Source organism: Chiloscyllium plagiosum, chromosome 9 (genome assembly GCF_004010195.1).
Source record: "Chiloscyllium plagiosum isolate BGI_BamShark_2017 chromosome 9, ASM401019v2, whole genome shotgun sequence".
In the NCBI taxonomy this organism is placed as follows: domain Eukaryota; kingdom Metazoa; phylum Chordata; class Chondrichthyes; order Orectolobiformes; family Hemiscylliidae; genus Chiloscyllium; species Chiloscyllium plagiosum.
The window spans coordinates 3,307,788-3,328,683 of record NC_057718.1 but is presented as its reverse complement, the minus strand read 5'-3'; the positions used below and the strand labels follow the sequence as shown (position 1 = coordinate 3,328,683).

Below are 20,896 nucleotides of genomic sequence, written 5' to 3'. Positions count from 1 at the left end.
GTCCTAGCTTTTAGCTTCCAGCCTAACTCCCTGAGCTCCTGAATGACCTCCCCAACCCTCTTCCTACCTATGTCTTTGGTGCCAACGTGCACCACGACTTCTGGCTGCACACCCTCCCCTTAAGGATTCTGAAGACACGGTCCGAGACGTCTCGGACCCTGGCACCCGGGAGGCAACAAACCATCCGAGAGTCTCGCCCATGTCCACAGAACCGCCTGTCCATCCCTCTAACTAGAGAGTCTCCTATAACTAGCGCTCTCCACCTCTCCCCCTTTACATTCTGAGTCTCAGAGCCAGACCCTGTGCCACAGACCCGGTCACTGCAGCTTACCCCTGCTAGGCCGTCCCCCCCAACAGTATCCAAAGCGGTATACTTATTGTTTAGGGGAACGACCACAGGGAATCCCTGCACTGCTTGCTTCCTCCCCTTCCCACCTCTAACTGTTACCCAGCTACCCAGGGAGAGTGCAGCGGTGATACTCTCCCTGATTAGCAATGCCACCCCTCCACCTCTTTTATCTAATGACACAGCTGGTTCACAGGTCAGAGAGCTACCTGCAGGGAATGGACAGCCAGTGGATACAAAGGCAACTGAACGACTGCCGGACACATAAAGATAATTTACCACATGATCACTTGGATAAGAAAAATCAAAATCTGCTGTGGTTTGCAAAATTCAAATTAATTTTGAATGAATCAATGATATTAAGAACTGGTAAGAAGTGGGTTTTATCATTAAGTTGCTGGACTGACTGTATTTAAATACAGCTCAGTAACAGTTTCTGGGTTCAGGTAACTATGTGTCTTCACAGATCAAAAGGAGAGCAGCGAAGCAAAATTGTCAAACTGACTGAAAACAGTGAAAATAAAAATCCATTAGTTCTGATAAAAAGAAAAGAAATCTTTAAGCAGGATCAGCTACACGATTTCTTCCTCTCAGTCAGTAAAAGACAAGGAAAAATACAATGTTTTCAATGTCAGGATTTCAAACTATTTCCCATCAGAATTTGAAATATGGTCAGAAGATCTCCCATCAATATATAACTTCCAGGAATCATCCTCATTGACAATAAATTGAAGGAACTCTGAGAAGCCAGCACATTCTACCACCTGATGTGAGTTCCTAGACCTCCAGCATGGTTGCTCTTTTAGCTTTATTTAAAAACAGAATGAACCAATTCTGCAGAGCTGTGTTGATTGTCTGTAAATGAGTGTATGTTTGAGATTAATGGGATATGGTTTTATCCCAGCTAGAAATGTAGTTGCTAATGTTATGAAGTTGAAGGCATACACTGTAACCTTAAGAGAGAGTGAATGATGTTCTGAACTGACACCTCACGAGCACCTGTGTGATGTGACTAGATGGCAATCTCACAGTCTACTGGAGCATTGTAAATATGTAACATTTAGCTGTGAAATGGATACCTGAGTTGGTTGCTGTTTTGACAACAATTCAAATTTAATCTATCAGTTTAAACTATGCCGCAGAATTCTAAAACCAAATCGAGTTTGAATTTATTGTTTTGCCAACATCGAACCAATGAAATGATCTGATATTAGGGATATAAAAATGCAGACATTTTGAAAATTAGAGACAGAGCAACTGCCATTGAGAGAGAGCAAAGAAGTTTGGAAACACTCTCTATCAAAGTTACCTTTTCATATGAAACATATTTGTAGTAAAAAGAAAGAAGGTGACTCAGGTAGATCTTTAGCCGTGTGGGCGGCACCGTGGTACAGTGGTTAGCACTGCTGCCTCGCAGCGTCAGAGACCCGGGTTCAATTCCCGCCTCAGGCGACTGACTGTGTGGAGTTTGCACGTTCTCCCCGTGTCTGCGTGGGTTTCCTCCGGGTGCTCCGGTTTCCTCCCACAGTCCAAAGATGTGCAGGTCAGGTGAATTTGCCATGCTAAATTGCCCGTAGTGTTAGGTAAGGGGTAAATGTAGGGGTATGGGTGGGTTGCGCTTCGGCGGGTCGGTGTGGACTTGTTGGGCCGAAGGGCCTGTTTCCACACTGTAAGTAATCTAATCTAAAAAAAAAGAAGACAGATACCAACAATGACAGTGGCTGTATGATTTTGAAATTAAGTTGATGTAATTTTAATAAGTGTCTTATTGGAACAGAATATTGATACAGAGTTGGAGGCAGAAAATAAGCAGTTAAGAGAAAGGGGAGCAGAGAGTTGTGAATAGTTACGATTTAATGTTCACTTTTAGATTAAAGAATATATTGATTTTATTTTCTTTGAATACTGGAATTTGGGAGTTTTCTGTCACTCATATTTTAACAGATTAAGATGAACTTTTCTGGGAATTTAGTTTAATTAACAGAGGGGTTCATCACTGTGTCGTAAAACTCTTCATACTTTCTGCTTGTTAAATCATCAGTCTTGATCATAACAAATAAATAATTTTTGAGATCATTAATTAAACTGCTTTGCTTTTAAACTTTGGATCAGAATACAGAAGAGAGACAAATTGGCTGTATTGTTGATTCAGTAACGCATTTAGTACGGCTCTTGGTTAATTGGGACTCAATTACGAGTGCATTCCCCACATTAGATTCCAAATGCTGTCATGTGAGATGTGTGGTTTCTCTGTGATTTTGATATTATTTAGTTTTGAATTTGGATTTTGAAATGGTGTAAAGTAGATTTACATCAATGGTGGGATTTAAAGATCAAACTATCAATATTTCTGAAGTTATGATTTCTTTTAACAAAAATATCTGACAGAGACAGTTCTTGGAGTTTTGTCAACCCGTATAGGTTTGATAGAGAAGGGTACTCTCTCTAATGTCTGTGTTATGCAAAGAGGTCCTATTGGGATCTGTAAAGTATTGTATTTTATTGTGTGTTTCTCAGTCTTTAAAATAGTGTTTTATGTATATAGCGTGGTTCATTATATACTTTTTCAGTTCTACTTACACAAAAAAAACACTTCATGAAAATCACAAAAAAACGTTTCCTCCTGTTGAAACCAAGTCTGCTGCATTGTGTGTTTCTTTTTCAGTGAAACACCCACTAGTTTTATACAAAAAAGAATCCAAACCAGATTTCAGTCTGGAATCAAACTTGTCCAATACTAACATCAACTGGAACCATAATAACACCAATCAAAGTGATTGGGACTGTTCCCCTTGGAGAAGGAAAAGCTGAAAAGAGATTTGATTGAAATGGCTCATCCAACCAGGGGGCCATTCTATTCTTAAATGATAACAAATTCATCCTGGGCCAGAGAGGGATGGTGGAATTGTGTGGGGCAGGCATTTTGGAAGCTGTTGCAAGATACATGTATCTGAGAAACTGGGTTCTAGTTCTGGGAGCAGTTCTTGGGCACATGGCGACACAGGATCGGTTAGTAATTAGGAATCCTCAGTAACAGGCATACCCAGTCCCAGTGAATACTCAGGGAACAGTGTACATGGCAGTGGGAGGATTGTAAGGAGTCAGACTCAGGGAAAGGTGATCATTCCAAGGAAAGCAGTGAGAAGGATGGGGAGGGAATGAGGGATATTTCCAGAAGATGCTGCAGTTTCTGACCAATAAGTGGGTCACCAGATAGGACTGGGGTCAGGGAGAAGAGACTGGGAAATGTGAGGAACTTGGAGCCTCTGGTGGGGGCAGGTGGTGTGGGAGGGGGTGGTACAGGGGATCAGGACAGGGGATGGGGAGAGCCTGAGGCTGGGAGCTGTTATCAGGAGCTGCCCTTTTTTCAGGCAACATCGCTGTACACACTGACCCTGTCGCTCTTCTTTAAATATTTACACCAAAATTATGAAAGTTATTTAATTAAATAAACATGGTTGGTTTGATCTGCTCCAGCTTCACTGATTTAATCTTTAACCAGATCCGTATTTAATACAGAGCTTGTTCCCTTTGAACAACTGGCAGGACATTGTAACCTGGAGAAATGATTCTTACATTCTTGATGTTTTTCCCCTAAAGGTGCATCTGGTCCAGTCCCTCTCCAGTCTCTGATAGTGGAACGTGTCACTGAGGGTCACACTGCCCAGTTAGAGTGCATCATGAGGAACGCCACAGTGACACATACTGATATTCACTGGTACAGACAAGAACCAGGGAGTCACGTGAAGCTGTTATCCATATGTGAAAAAAAGAATCCTACACAATGGTGCCCAGAGCTCACTAATCGAATCTGGTTTTCCAGAGACCCCTCAAGGAACAGCGCCCTTCTGACCATCACAAACGTACAGCCCAATGACACTGGGGTCTATTACTGCTCAGTGCAGGGAGGGATCTATGGGAGTGGAAGCCTGCTCTTTCTAAACAGTAAGTAACATTTACATGACAATTTCTCCAGCAATAACCTCTTGCCCAATGGATGAATTGAAGATAAGTTTCTAATCAAGATGTTTAAGGAACTGTTTTAGAGTGAACCCAGGAATGGATTCACTATGGAGAGGAAGCTGAGCTCAGATTCAGTAATTTCCCAAAATTGCCCCTCTCTGGTTTTAGCCTCAGGAGATATCTGTGTGGGTTAGTAGAGTGTGGCTGTTTGCTGAGCTGAAGATGATGTTTCAACTTCATGGTGTCCTCATGTTAGACAGACATTTGGAGAGAGTGGAAACAGTCTTGGGAAATTTGGAGGAGGTGGAGGGACTGTGCAGTGATGGGGGAGATGGAAATGTTGAGCAGGTTTCTGAGGGTGAAATGATGATAATGAGGTGCTCAGGAATGGGGCCCTGGGGACAGTACAGAGATAATCAGAGTCTGGAGGAGAAACCACTGGTGCTGGGAGGAAGCTGATGAACAGAACAGTCAGAGGGGGACACAGAGAGAGCAGCGCCAGGAGCTGCAATGTGTGTCTGAGACCTTCCAACAGAAAGTGGACTCAATGTTTCTCAAAGGATTGGAGAGCCAAGATAGTATTCTGGATTAGTGGTGCTGGAATAGCACAGCAGTTCAGGCAGCATCCAAGGAACAGTAAAATCGATGTTTTGGACAAAAGCCTTTCCTAATGAAGGGCGTTTGCCCGAAACGTCGATTTTACTGCTCCTCGGATGCTGCCTGGGCTGCTGTGCTTTTCCAGCACCACTAATCCAGTATCTGGTTTCCAATACCTGCAGTCATTGTTTTTACTGAGCTGAGATAGTAGGTGCATGTAGAGACAGTGATATGCACAGTCACCCAGTTGTGATGCTGATCAGTGGAGTCTCAGTGTTGGGGCAGAGAGTGAATCTGGATTCCAGGATCTGGAACAGGGAGTGGACAGGAGTTGGCTCCCCTTTGCAAGAGGCAAGAGGCAGTTGGATGGTTGGTCTGGATTGTGGGGACAGAGGGACTCTGTGTGGTGCTGCTGGTTGGCCTGGAAAGGAGCATTGATGATGTGAGGGGCTCCATGCTCACATTTTCCCTTTTACAGGCAGTCAGTGATTTGGATCAAATTTCTGATATTTTGCTGAGTTTGTTGAGAAATAGTTTTCTCGATATGAAATATTACTGACTGAGATAAATAAAGTGTCCATCCCTGATAATGGGGGATGGTTCACTAGGATCAGCTGACAAACAGGGTATTAGTGTCCAGTGTTTCAGTCTCATTAGTGGTGGTAGGGGTAGGGGAGGGTGGGGCATCGGAGTGCTGGTGGGCATTGGGTGGGGGGGGGGGTGGTAGGGGGAGGGGAAATGATGGAGGAGTTGGTGCAGCATCCTGCTCTCAACAACATAGGACATGGGACAGTCCAGCACAGCAACAGGCCCTTCAGCCCATCAAGTCTCTGCCAATCATGATTCCATTCTAAATGAATCCCATCTGCCCACCCATGGTGCATATCTCTCTATTCCCTCCCTGTAAATGTGTCTGTCTCAATGCCTCTTAAGTGCTGCTGTTGAATCTATTTCTATCACCTCCCCTGGCAGTGCAGTCCAGGCACCTACCACCTTCTGCGTCATCAACTTCACTCCAACATCTTCTTGAAAGATTTTACCCCTTTCACCTTAAACCTACGTCCCCTTGTATTTGACATTTACACCCTGAGAAAAACACTCTCACTATCCATCGTAACCATGCCTCTCATAGTTTTATAAACTTCAACAAGGTTGTCCCTCAGCCACTGATTCTCTCATGAAAACAATCCAAGTTTGACCACCCTCTCCTTATAGACTCCTCTTTTGCACACTCTCCAATGTCTCCTCATCTTTCCAATAGTGTGGTGACTAGAACGTCACACAATACCCCAAATATGGCTGAACTAAAGTGCTATACAGCTGGAAATTGACATGCCAAATTTCATCCTCAATGCACCATCCAATGCAGCCAAGCATGCCATCTGCCTTCTTTACCATCTTATCCACTTGTGTTGCCACTTTCAGGGAGCTATGAACTTGCATCCCAAGATTATTTTGGATATCAATACTCCTACGAGTCTTGCCATTTATTTATTCTTTCTTCTTGCATTTGACCTCCCAAAATGTATCACCTCACACTTGCCATTTCTCCACCCAACATCCCAACCAATCAAAATCCCACTGTAACCTTTGACAACATTCCTCACTATCCACAACTCCATCAATTTTGTGTCCGCTGCAAACTTACTGAAACATTTAAAATCGGAGGAGGAGTAGGCCATTCAGCCCCTTGAGCCTGCACTACTATTCAAAACGATTGTAGCTGATCATACAATCTCAGTATCCCATTCAGGCTTTATCTCCAGACCTTTTGTTCCCTTTAGCTGAAGGGGCCACATCCAGCTCCCTCTTGAATATACCTGTCCCCAAGAGCTTCCTGTGGAAGTGAATTCCACGGGTTCACAAGTCTTAGTGAAGAAATGCTTCCTCATCTTTGTTCTGAATGGTTTACCCCTTATTCTAAGACTGTGACCCCTAGCTCTGAAATTCCCCAATATTGGGAATATTCTTCCTGCATCTAGTCTGTCCAGCCCCATCAGGAATTTGTATGTTTCGATGAGATCCCCCTCATTAATCTAAATTCCAGCGAGTACATCCTAATCGATCCAGTCTTTCCTCATATGTCAGTCCTGCCATCCCAGGAATCCATCCAATGAACCTTCACTGGACTCCCTCAATAGCAACAATGTCCTTCCTCAGACTAGGAGAACAAAACTGCACACAATACTCAGGGCATGGCCTCAGCAAAACCCTGTATAACTGCAGCAAGACATCCTTACTCCGATACTCCAGTCCTCTCACTATGAAGGCCAGCACGCCATTAGCTTTCCTCACTGCCTGCTGCATCTGCATGACAACCTTCAGCGATTGTTCCACCATGACACCCAGGTCTCATTGCGCCTCACCTTTTCCTAAACTGCCATCATTCAGTTAATAATCAGCCTTCCTGTTTTTGGGACCAGTGTGGATAGCCTCACATGTACCCACATTATATTACATTTGCCAAGTATTTGCCCACTCAGTCAGTCTGTCCAAATTACCCTGTCAACTCTTAGCATTCTCCTCACAGCACACCCTGCCACCCAGCTTAGCGTCGTCTGCAAAATCGGAGATATTGCATTCAGTTCCTTTGTTCAAATCGTTAATGTATATCGAGAACAGTTGGCATCCCAACACTGAACCTTGCCATAGCCCACTCATCACTGCATGCCACTCAGAAAAGGACCTGCTTCTTCCAATTCGCTGCTTCTTGTCTGCCAATCAGTTCACTATCCATATAAATACATTACCTCCGATACTATGGGCTTTAATTTTCCTGACTAATCTCATGTCTGGAATCTTTTCGGAATCGTTTGACAGTCCAGACACACAACATTTACTGCTTCACCCTTATCCACTCCATTGGTCACATCCTCAATAAAAAGTGCAGAAGATTTGTCAAGCATGATTTCCCTTTAATGAGTCCATGCTGACTCAGACCGATTTTGTAACCACTTCCCAAATGCCTAGTTATTATATGATTAATGACTAACACCAGCATTTTCCCCACCACTAATGTCAGGCTAATCTGCCTACAATTCCCCATTTTCTCTCTCCCTCCTTTTTTAAAGAATGGGGTTACATTAGCTACTAGGTAAAAACAATGACTGCAGATGCTGGAAACCAGATTCTGGATTAGTCGTGCTGGAAGAGCACAGCAGTTCAGGCAGCATCCAAGGATCAGTGAAATCGGCGTTTCGGGCAAAAGCTCTTCATACAATAGGTGAGTGGGGGAGGGGATGAAGGTGATAGGTTGTGGGGGCAGGGTGGACTGGATAGGTGGAAAAGAAGATAGGCAAGTAGGACAAGTCAGGACAAGTCATGGGGGCAGTGCTGAGCTGAAAGTTTGGAACTGGGGTGAGGTGGGGGAAGGGGAAATGAGGAAGCTGTTGAAGTCCACATTAATGTCCTGGGGTTGAAGTGTTCCGAGGCGGAAGATGAGGCATTCTTCCTCCAGGAGTCTGGTGGTGAGGGAGCGGCGGTGAAGGAGACCCAGGATCTCCATGTCCTCAGTAGAGTGGGAGGGGGAGCTGAAATGTTGGACCACAGGGCGGTGTGGTTGATTGGTGCGGGTGTCCTGGAGATGTTCCCTAAAGCGCTCTGCTAGGAGGTGCACAGTCTCCCCAATGTAGAGGAGACCGCATCGGGAGCAACTGATACAATAAATGATATTGGTGGATGTGCAGGTAAAACTTTGATGGTGGAGGGGTCTGTTTGGAGGTGGCGGAAATGTTGGCGGATGATTTGGTTTATGCGAAGGTTGGTAGGGTGGAAGGTGTGCACCAGAAGCGTTCTGTCCTTGTTACGGTTGGAGGGGTGAGGTCTGAGGGTGGAGGTGCGGGATGTGGACGAGATGCATTGGAGGGCATCTTTAACCACATAGGAAGGGAAATTGAGGTCTCTAAAGAAGGAGGTCATCTGGTGTGTTCTGTGGTGGAACTGGCCCTTCTGGGAGCAGATCTGGCAGAGGCGGAGGAATTGGGAATACGGGATGGCATTTTTGCAAGAGGTAGGGTGGGAAGAGATGTAATCCAGGTAGCTGTGGGAGTTGTTGGGTTTGTAAAAAATGTCGGTGTCAAATCAGTCGTCATTAATGGAAAAGGAGAGGTCCAGGAAGGGGAGGGAGAAGTCAGAGATGGTCCAGGTAAAATTACATTACACTAGCTACTGTCCATTCTATTGGAACTCTTCAACAATGCATCTGTTATTTTTAGGGTCACTTGCTTAAGTACTCTGGGATCCAAAGCATCAGGCCCTAGGGACCTATCAAGTTTTAATTCCATCAATTTCCCAACACCATTTCCTGACTAATAAGGATTTCCTTCAGTTCCTCCTTCATTCTTGACCCTCTGTCTCTTAGCATTTCCTGAAGGAAGGTTCAAAGTATTTGATCAACTGAGAAAGAAAAACAAAAAGAACTCCAGCTGCTGCAAATCAGAAACAAAAACAGAAGTTGCTGGAAAAGCTCAGCAGGTCCGGCAGCATCTGTGCAGAGAAATCAAAGTTTAGGCTCAGGTCCAGTGAGAACTGTTCTGAGAAAGGATCACCAGACCCAATTCTCTGCTCAGATGTTGCCAGACCTGCTGAGTTTTTCCAATAACCTCTGTTTTTATATTTGTTTAACTTGTCCACCATCTTTTTGTTGCTCATTTTGAATTCACCTGATTCTCACAATAAGGGATCTACATTTCTCTCACCAGTCTTTTGCTGTTCACATATCTATAGAAGCTTTTACAGTCAGAAATTATGTCTGCCGCAGGCTTACCTTCATATTCTATTTTCCCTTTCCAAATTAAAACCTTTGTCCTCCTCTGCCGAATTTTAAATTTCTGCCAGTCTTCAGGTTTACTGCTTTATCTGGTGAAGTTATATATCTCACCTTTGGACTTAACACAGTTCGTGATTTCCCGTGTTAGCCCTGGAATCACCTTCTCTGTTTTACTCTTATACCTGGCAGGGGTATACAATTGTTGAAATTCATCCACGTAATCTTTATTGTCTGCCATTACCTATCCACCATCAGCCCAATAAGTATCCTTGGCCAGCTTATCCTTGGTAATGTATGTCTCATGTCATCAAAGTTAACTTTCTTTAAGTTCAGGGCTCTAGTTTCAGATTTAATTATGTCACTCTCTACCTTAATAAAGAATTATGTCATGTTATGGTCACTCTTCCCTCAAGGATCTTACACCACAATGTTGCTAATCAATTTTATCGCATTACACAACATCCAGTCTACAATGGCTTGCTCTCTAGTTAGTTCCTCGACATTTTGTTTGAGGAAACTATTCCTCATACATTTCAGGAAATCCTCCTCCATCACATTGCTCCCCACCCCACCCTCCCATGGTTTGTTATAAGTGACTAGCATCTCAGAGGGTTCTTGTATTGCTACCAGTTTGCTTCATCAATGACTCTCCCTCTATCGTAAGTTCAGAAGTGGGTATGTTCACTGATGATTGCACAATGTTCAGCACCATTCACAACTCCTCAGATACTGTCCATGTTCAAATGCCTCAAGATCCAGACTTGGGCTAACAAGTGGCAAATAACCTATGTGCCACACAATTGCCAGACTATGACCATCGTGAATAAGAGACAATATAACCACCACCTCCTTGACATTCAATGGTGTTACCATCATTGAATCCCCCACTCTCAACATCCTGGGAATGATCATTGACCAGAAACTCAACTGGACTCACCATATAAACACAGTGGCTACAAGAGCAGGTCAGAAGCTAGGGTGCTGCGGCGAGTAACTCATCTCCTGACTCCTCAAAGCCTGTATATCACTGCAAGATGTAAGTCAGGAGTGTGATGGAATACTCCCCACTTGCCTGAATGAATGCAATACCAACAAAACTCAAGAAACTTGTCACCATCCAGGATACAGCACCCACTTGATTGGCACTACATCCACAACCATCTATTCCCTCCAATATCGACACTCAGTAACAGCAGTGTGTACTATCTACAAGATGCACTGCGGAAATTCATTAAAGATCCTCAGACAGCATCTTCCTAATCCAGGACCATTTCCATCCAGAAGGACAAGGGCAGCAGAGTATAGGAATATCACCATCTACAATTTTCCCTCCAAGACACTCACCATTCTGACTTCGAAATATATCACTGTTCCCTTAGTGTCGCTTGGGCCAAAATGTTGGAATTCCCTCCATAATGGCATTGTGGGTCAACCGACAGCAGTTGACTGCAGCAGTTCAAGAAGGCAGCTCACCCCCACCTTCTCAAGGGCAACTAAGGATGGGCAATAAATGCTGGCCAGCCAGTAATGGTCACCTTCCACAAATGAACAAAAAAAATTTGACCTAGTGTCAACCATGCCTCTCACCCATGCAATGGTCCTGAGATTCTAAGTGAGTTGCATCAGTATTCTATGAAAGCTTCAAAGCATTTATGATGAGATTAGATTTCCTACAGTACATAAACAGGCCTTTTGGTCCAACAAGTCCACACCGACCCTCTGAAGACTAACGCACCCAGACCCATTCCCCTACCCAACATTTACCCATGACTAATATACCTAACACTATGGGCCAATTTACATGACCTGCACATCTTTGGATTGTGGGAGAAAACTGGAGTGTCTAGAGGAATCCCACGCAGACAAGGGGAGAACGTGCAAACTCCACACAGACAGTCACCCAAAGCTGGAACAGAATCTGGGTCCCTGGTGTTCTGGGGTAGTAGTGCTAACCACTGAACCACCATGCCACCCTCAAAGCTTTCAAGCTCTTTTGGAAACATTCTCTTTAACTTGAGCACAAATTATCACTGTGGTTTTGAATTATCCAAATGTTCCCATGTTAGAAATTCTTTAGACTATGTCCCCCTACACCAGATTAGGTTGATCAAACCACACACGCTTGCAAGAGTAGCATTAGTTCACTTGGCATTTAATTTCAAATAATTCAATGTCAGGAATTTTGCCTTTCCTCTTGATTTCAGACAACGGGAATGAAAAGTGGTTTTCTTATGCCCACTTTCGGTATACCTCAGGTACAGGTGTTTGAATAACTGCTTTCGAACCAAGCACATATAATTTGAGTTTGCTGGACCATTTGTGGATGCATTATGAATACCATTTTGGGTCAGAGTCCATCACTTTAATTTCCAAATATTTCATTTTTCCTGAAACATGTCCCCAAGGCTATTGAACGATGAGAAACAGCACCCCCCCTTCCATCTTCAGAGCTCACACACATGCATACACCCCATCCCACCCTCCCATGGTTTGTTATAAGTGACTAGCATCTCAGAGGGTTCTTGTATTGCAAAAGACATGTGAAACTTTTCTCACGTTGTCCCCATGCTTGACACATGAACACGGTGAATGTTCAATCACTTTGAGTGGGTATTCACACTGATTGAAAATGCAGAGCCCATGAAAGGATTGACATCGTCAATGTGTAACCAGGTCCAGGATTCACCTTACCATTCCCAAGAATACAAGGGAGTTGCTAGCGGTAATTATTGTCCTTGTTGGCACTCTGGGCACTGCTCAACAATGTGGCTGTGTCTGCATCCAATCCTGGCCACCAGACATTACATTCCACCACATTTTCATTTTGGACACCCCTGAGTGACCCTGGTGGAGATCAGCCAGTATCTGGCGGAAACCTTTGCTTAGTCAAATCACTCCTGCTCCCTACAGTAATCTGCCATCCTCTAAGATAATCACGGCTCAACTGGTCCAGAAACTGGTTCGGTTCAGATTGTGATTCCCCTTTGACCTCCCCAACAACACCAGCTGTTTTAGTTTAGCCAGGGTCATATCCCTCTGTGCCCACAGCCAGGTCTTGTCAGCAGTGACCAGAAGGGTGTCCAGAAAGTTTACAATTAGAGTGGATGTTCCAGCAGCAGCATCACCGATGGATTAATCTGATTGCAGGAGGGGGCTCAAGGCATCACATTTACTACTTGGCCTTCTGGATAGTTTTCTCTCACCAAGTTCCCCTTTATCTACACATGTTTAGTACATGACACAGATCCAGCTCCCTCAGAGCCAGGTCTCAGAGTGAACAGAACCCCTGACACTCCTGTTTATACCTGTCAGCCAGGGCTTCCTGATTGGACCAGATTAACAGCTCCAATCAAGGAACACATATTTCTTGAGGTCTACCTGGCTGATCTCATTACAATCACCACCATTAAGTGTATAGGTCCTGCTCTGGTTTGCCTTACCAATATGTAACACCTCACATTTGTCTAAATTGAACCCCATCTGCTAATTCTTGGCCCATTTGCTCATCTGATCAAGGCCCCATTGGATTCTAAGATAACCTTCTTAACTGTACACTCTAACATTTATTTTGGTGTCATCTGCAAACTTCCTAACCATACCTCCTACATTCACAACCAAATCATTTATATAAATGATGAAATGCAATGGGTCTGGCACTGATCCATGTGGACCAATGCTGGACATAGGCCTCCAGTTTGAAAAGCACCCCTCCACCACCACTCTCTGTCTCCTCCCTTCCAGCCAAGTTTGTGTCTAATTTGCAAGCTCCCCCAGATCCCATGTGATGTCACTTTACTAACTAATCTACCATACAAATCCTGCCTTAGTACGAGCTGACTGAATTTATTCCATTCAAGGTCTGCTTTCTGATCCACAATGAGGGACATCATCACAAATCCTCCCTCTGAATTATCTTCGCCTTCCAGGAGAATTTCAGCAAGCCTTTAATTTGTTTGTGATGTCACATCAACCCTTACTGATGGATTTTCTTTACCCATCGCTCAGTCACATCATTCCCACACACGATGGATAGATTTCAGAAATCTGTTCCTGGAAGTGTTCTGTTTCTTGAACATAAGAACCAGGAGCATGAGTAGGCCTACCACTTACCATAAGTCCCAATTCATAACCATTAATTCCTTTTCGGTTCAAAGATCTATCTATCTAGCTTTCAAAACATTCAATAAGGAACTTCCCACTAGGCAGGGAATTCCACAGATTCCCAACCCTCTGCATGAAGAGGTTCTTCCTTGATTTAATCCTAAATTTTCTCCCCCTTATTTTGAGGTTATGCCCTCTTGTCCTAGTTTCACCCGCCAATGGAAATATCCTCTCTACTTCTATCCTATCTATTTTCTTCATAATTTTATGTTTCTATAAGATTCCCCCTCCTTCTTCTAAATTCAATGAATATAATCCCAGTCTACTCAGTCTCTCCTCATAAGCCATCCCCCTCAATTCCTGAATCAGCTCAGTGTTTTGCATCTTCTTTCATCCCAGTACATCCTTTAAACCTCCTTTGGACATTTTATATTTGTGGGTATAGCAGCGACCTTCGTCCAGCCAAGCCATTTCACAGAAGTGAGTCTACGTTTATTCCACCATGGATGAAAGAGTGTGGGTGTTGGCGTACGTGTGTGATGGGGAATTATTTGTGGGGATGGTCAGAGGATATTGATGAGAAATATGCAATTGATCCAGGGGATTTACTGAGATATGAATAACATCATGGAAAGTTGGGCAGTGAAGGGGAGAATACAGTGTGAGGTGGTACCAATGGAAAGCGTCTTGTTCCAGGGATAAATGAGAGGAAGAGAAATGTTGAGGATCAAGCTAATGAAGTTGATTGTTTGGGAGAAACATGCTGCCAGCACTTTCTTGATTTGGGGAAAAAGGATGTGCCAATATTCCACGTTGTGAGACGGATGGCAAGTGGGCTGAGAAATGGTAAATTGAGTTTAATATTGGTAAGTGTGAGGTCTTGCATTTGTGGAAGTCAAATCATGTTTGGAGATTCATGATGAATGGTAGGACCTTACGAAGTGTAGTGGAATAGAGGGACCTTGGAGTTCAGGTCCACAGTTCTCTGAAAGCTGACTCACAGTCGGACAGGGCAATGAAGAAGGCTTTTGGCCCACTTGCCTTCATCAGTCAAGGCAGTGAATGTCAAAGTTGGGAAGTTCTGTTGCAGTTGTACAGGATGTTGGTGAGGCCGCACTTGGTGTATTGTGTTCAGTTTTGGTCACCTTTCTTCAGGAAGGATGTTATTAAACTAGAAAGAGTGCAGAAGAAATTTACAAGGATATTGTCAGGACTCAAGGGACAGAGTGATCGGGAGAAGTTCGACAAGCTTGGAGTTTTTCCTTTCGAACGTAGGAGATTGAGGGTGAGTGGTATCGAAATGTATCAGTGTGCAAGGACATTTTGGTTGGCATGGAACCATTTGGACTGAAGGATCTGTCTCTGTGCTGTAGGACTTACTGATTCTATGATACTATGTTTATGATTGGTTTAGACAAGGTGTCTCGGAGCTGGTATATGAAGTATGTGTGTGTATGTGTGTGTGTGTGTGTGAGAAGCTGGACCCTGGGTCTCTGAGAAGCCAATGGACAAAGGGGTACACAGGGTTGTTAGTAGTCAGGTGATTACTAGTGTCAATAAAACTGAGAGATGATGTGTACATGGCAGTGAAACAATTGTGAGGATTCAGGGTCAGGTTCTGAGGAGGGCAGTGTCTGTCTGATCATGAGAATGGATATTGTAATAAGATAAGACAGTAAAATACAGGAATGGAAGTAGGTCATATGGCCCATCTAGCCTGCTCCATTATTCCATAGGATCATGGCTGATCTGATAATCCTCAAACCCATTTTCCTGCCTTTTCCCCATGACCCTTGACTCTATTACTAATTAAATCTTTGTTCATCTCAGCCTTAAATATCCTTAATGACTCAGCCATGACAACCCTCTGTGGGAAAGAATTCCACAGATTCACAAACTTCTGAGAGAAGAAATTCCTTTAATCTCTGTTCAAAATGTGCGACCCGATATTCTGAGAACATATCGTTGATTCTGAGACTCTCCCACAAGGGGAAACTACTCTCTGTATCTTCTCTTCAATATCTTATCTGTCTCACGAAGTTCTTCTCACATTCTCCTAAACCCAGATGAGCACAGGCCTGACGATCTCACCATCTCTTCATAAGAATATCCCTCCACATCCAAGATCAATCGTGTGAACCTTCTCTGGACTGCCTCTAATGTAGGTGTATTTTTCCTCAGATAAGGAGTCCACAACAGCCCACGTTATTCCAGCTCTGGTCTAACTAGTGCCTTGTATCATTATAACAAAGTCTCCCTAGTTTTATCCTCCATTCCCTTTAAAATCAAGGCCAACATTCCATCTTCCCTCCTTACTCCCTGCTGATCTTGGACGCTAGCTCTCGGTAATTCATACACACTCTCCAACCCTACCAATCCCTCTGTGCTGGGCTGCCAAGCAGTCTTTCCCCTCATGGGAGGCAATAGCCAAGTTGGATCATCATTAGATTATTAATCTAGAGACCTAGAGCATGTTCTGGGACTCCATATTCAAATCCCTTCATGGAAAATGTTGGAATTTTAATTCCTTAAAAACGTGGAATTAAACATCTGATAATGACCATGAAATGATTGATGGGGAACACCCACATTATTTACTGCCATCCTTACTGGTTTGACCTACATGTGACTCCAGACTCACAGTAAAGGAGCCGATTCTTAACTGCAATCTGAGCAATTATGGATGGGTAATAAATGCTGGCTTTGTCGCAATGTTCACATCTTGAATGAAGAAAAGAAATCATATTCTTCCTATTGAAGTACAAGACAATGTATTACCCACAATACATTTCATCTGCCAACATTGTACCCACTCACTGAACCTGTCTATAGCTCTGCGTAGACTCTTTGAGTGATTCTCACCACTTGCCTTCCCATTTATTTTTGTGCCATCCACAAACTTTGCTGCAGTCAATTTACTTTCCTCATCTAGTCATTAATATCAATTGTCAATAATTGTGGCCCACTGAGCCCTGTGGCACTCTACAAATTATATGTGGGCACTGTGAAATGAACTACTTTATCCCAACTCTCTGTCATTGTTTATTTCACCAATCTTCTGTCCATACTACCTCCAAAACCAAGGACTCTCATCTTGTGAAGTAGCCTCATGTGTGGTGCTTATCAAAAGCGATTTGGAAATCCAAACACATTACATCAACTGGATCCGAACTACTTTATCCCAACTCTCTGTCATTGTTTATTTCACCAATCTTCTGTCCATACTACCTCCAAAACCAAGGACTCTCATCTTGTGAAGTAGCCTCATATGTGGTGCTTATCAAAAGTGATTTGAAAATCCAAACACATTACATCAACTGGATCCCCTTTGTTTAACCTGCTTCTTAACCCATCAAAGAGTTCCAGTAAAATGGTCTGTCATTACTTATCCTTTGTGATGCCATGCTGACTCTGCTGATTGATGTTATACATTTGTAAATGTTCTGCCGATATCATCACCATCACCATCACCATTATCACTATCATTATTCTTGTTGCTATTGCTGGGGGTGAGCTGCATTCCTGACCCACTGCAGTCCATGTCCTGCACATACAGCCACAATGCTCTGAGGGAGAGAATTCCAGCATTTTGACCCAGCGGCACTGAATGAACAGTGATATATTTTCAAGTCAGAATGGTGAGTGACTTGGAGGGGATCTTGCAGGGGGTGGAGTTCCCATGTATCTGCTGCCCTTGCCCCTCCAGATGGAAGTGAATGTGGGTTTTGACTGTGCTGCAGAAGACATTGACGTGTCCAAAATGTCAATGAGATTTTCAACAGAATTAAGAAATATTATTTCATACTCTGTTTATTTAATTATTTCTGCTTATGTTGGCAGATTTTATTTGATATGAATCAGTCACAAATGCAGCTCCATGGATTAATATAACAACATGTTCTCTCTATTTCACTGAAAACTCTTAACATCCTTTCAGATCCTTTCAATATGACAGTACAGAGAATCTGGTCTTGTGGGAATAAACGCTTTGTTATCTTTATCTTTAAAGGTACCAATGGTCCAGTCCTTCTCCAGTCTCCGAGCCTGGATCGTGTCACCAAGGGTCAGACTGCCCAGTTGCAGTGCACCATGAGGAACACCACAGTGACACACACTGATGTTCACTGGTACCGGCTGTCCCCAGAGCATATTATGGAATCTTGCAGGGGGTGGAGTTCCCATGTATCTGCTGCCCTTGCCCTTCCAGATGGAAGTGAATGTGGGTTTTGACTGTGCTGCAGAAGACATTGACGTGTCCAAAATGTCAATGAGATTTTCAACAGAATTAAGAAATATTATTTCATACTCTGTTTATTTAATTATTTTTGCTTATGTTGGCAGATTTTATTTGATATGAATCAGTCACAAATGCAGCTCCATGGATTAATATAACAACATGTTCTCTATATTTCACCGAAAACTCTTAACACCCTTTCAGATCCTGTCAATATGACAGTACAGAGAATCTGGTCTTGTGGGAATAAACGCTTTGTTATCTTTATCTTTAAGGTACCAATGGTCCAGTCCTTCTCCAGTCTCCAAGCCTGGGTCGTGTCACCGAGGGTCAGACTGCCCAGTTGCAGTGCACCATGAGGAACACCACTGTGACACACACTGATGTTCACTGGTACCGGCTGTCCCCAGAGCATATTATGGAGTGGGTTTTAACACATCCAGGAAATGTATCCACACAATGGAGCCCAGAATTCAATAAGCGATTCCAGCCTTTCAGAGACTCCTCCAATAACAGCTTCATTCTGAACATCACAGACGTGCAGCCCAATGACACTGGGGTCTATTACTGCTCAGTCTGGGAATGGATCTATGGAAGTGGAAGCCAACTCATTGTAGACAGTAAGTAGTCTTTACATGACAATCACCTCCATCTATAACCTCTTGCCAATGCATGAATTGGAGATCAGTTTGTGATCAAGAAGATTGAGGAGGTGATGGAGAGTGATCTCCGCGACGGATTCACTGTGGGGAGGAAGCTGAGCTCAGGTTCAATGTTGTTGGGGGTGGGGAGAAAGGGGATATTTTTGTAACAATATGGAGGAGTTTGTGGGAGATGTGAAACTTTAACCTGGAGATTGATTGATATTAATTCCATTCAACTTACAAGAGTGTCAGTGTCATTGATCTGGATGTGCAGAATCAGGGAGATTGCTCTGTGAGGTGCCACTTCTGCAGGGGAATCTCCCAGGGATTGGGAATGAACCATACAGCACAAAGTGACATCTCTCTCCGTTGGAGTGACAACTGGTTTGATCCAGGTTAAAGGGAACCATTTCACATCGGGCACAGGGAAAGCGGAGACACTCACTCTGCATGGGCCCCCACAGCTGACACTAGGATTGAAGCTGAGATGTTGATATTATTCTACTTACATTATACTCCAGCCATCTGAGCCACCTGACTGGGGAAGAGTACCATAATATTCTGGGAGTTCTCAACAAAATTAGATGGAGCTTTGTGTTGAATGTTGCTGAGCGTCTGCTTTCAGTCCCCATCCTGGCTCAGGATGGGCTTTCTCTTTTACTTCTCCTATTAGGGGAGAGGGGGCAGCCAATAGCAGATCAGATGTAATGCAGAGAGATGTGAGGATATTCAGATTGGGTGGAGAAATGAGAGCAGTAGAGTCAATTTTATTTAAAAGATCAATTCTAACAAGTTTGCAGGAGCAGACAAAGCTGGGAGTATACTATTTCATTGAAAAAAAAGTCATGAAATGTTCAGGAAACATTTTGTAAAGTTCTGTAGTAAAAATAAAGTACTGATTTCGCACAATTCACATGAAACTGAAGAAATTATGAGATGTCAGCACATTCTGACTTCTTGTTGCACTGGGATGGTCTTTCTTTCAAGCTTTTCTTTCAACAAACAGCATGAACTATTTATGCAGAACCAGGTTACGCTGTCTGCGAATAAATGTATATTTGTGATTAATGGGATATAGTTTAATCTCAAATAGAAATGCAGTTGTTGATCACGTTTTCTGCTTGTTTCAAAAATCTGTCTTGCTGATATTAAATGTCGTGTTTGAGGTCATTAATTAACCTGCTTTTTGTTTACTTTGGATTGGAGGACAGAAAATAGACAAATTGGCTGCAGTGTTGATTCGTGACAGACTTCGTATGGCTTGTGGTTAACTGGGGCTTGAATACTACTGCACTCTCCCTGTTGGGTCAAAACACTGATGTGAGCTGTATGGTTTCTGTATAATTTTAAGATAATTTTGCATGGAGTTTGGATTCTGAGCTAGTGATATGTAGATTGTGGTCTTTGTGTGTATAAGAGGATTGAAAGATTACAATGACAATATGGCGGGAGGGATGTTTTGTTTTAAGAAGAAATCAATCTGACAGAAACAGTTCTTGGAGTGTGAATGGGAATTTGTTTGCTTTGGGAGAGGTTTTATGAGCAGATAAAGTAAACATTGAAACCATTATGGTGTTTACAGGTTGAACGAATTGGATTGTTTTTCAGTTCAAAGAGGCACATATTGCTCGGAAAGTCTGGTTTTTGGAATTCAGAGTCCTGGTGGGTGCGAATTAGATAAAACATTTTCTTCTGTTGAAAGTTGATGGTTTTGAATTGTTATGAAATAGGGAACCTCAGTATAAATCATTTAATTTGAGAATTGCCAACCTGGAAATACCACATTTATCCCAACTCTATGCTATTGTTTAGTCAGCAAATCCACTGACTTTACTCCCTGTAACATTAAACTCTTCGTATTAAGTAGCTTTATGTGTGGTACTTTATCAAAGTGGTGAGGGGTAGCACGGTGGATCAGTGGTTTGCACTGCTGCCTCACAGCACCAGGGACCCAGATTCGATTCCAACCTTGAGCCACTGTCTGCATGGAGTTTACACACTTTCCTCGTGTTTGTGTTGGTTTCCTCCAGATGCTCTGGCTTCCTACAACAATCCAAAGATGTGCATGTTCGGTGAATTGGCTACATTAAATTGTCTAGAGTGTTCAGGGTTGTGTAGGTTAGATATATTAGTCAGTGGTGAATATCGGATAAGGGAATGGGTCTGGGTGGGTTACTCTTTGGAGGTTCATCATGGACATGTTGCATTGAAGGGTCTGTTTCCACACTGAAGGGATTCTATAA

At 43.2% G+C, this 20,896-nt stretch overlaps 2 protein-coding genes across 2 annotated transcripts in view; both read left to right on the top strand.

Moving 5' to 3' along the window:
- Positions 1 to 20,896, top strand: part of LOC122552552 (immunoglobulin superfamily member 2-like) — a 1,022,215-nt gene that overhangs the window by 376,515 nt on the left and 624,804 nt on the right. The window lies entirely within an intron of this gene.
- LOC122552558 (immunoglobulin superfamily member 3-like) overlaps positions 1 to 20,896 on the top strand; it is a 34,172-nt gene that overhangs the window by 11,261 nt on the left and 2,015 nt on the right. The window contains exons 2-3 of the mRNA XM_043695262.1: positions 3,947 to 4,291; positions 18,285 to 18,629. Coding sequence (XP_043551197.1) covers positions 3,947 to 4,291; positions 18,285 to 18,629 — 690 coding nt within the window. The remainder of the gene's footprint in view (positions 1 to 3,946; positions 4,292 to 18,284; positions 18,630 to 20,896) is intronic.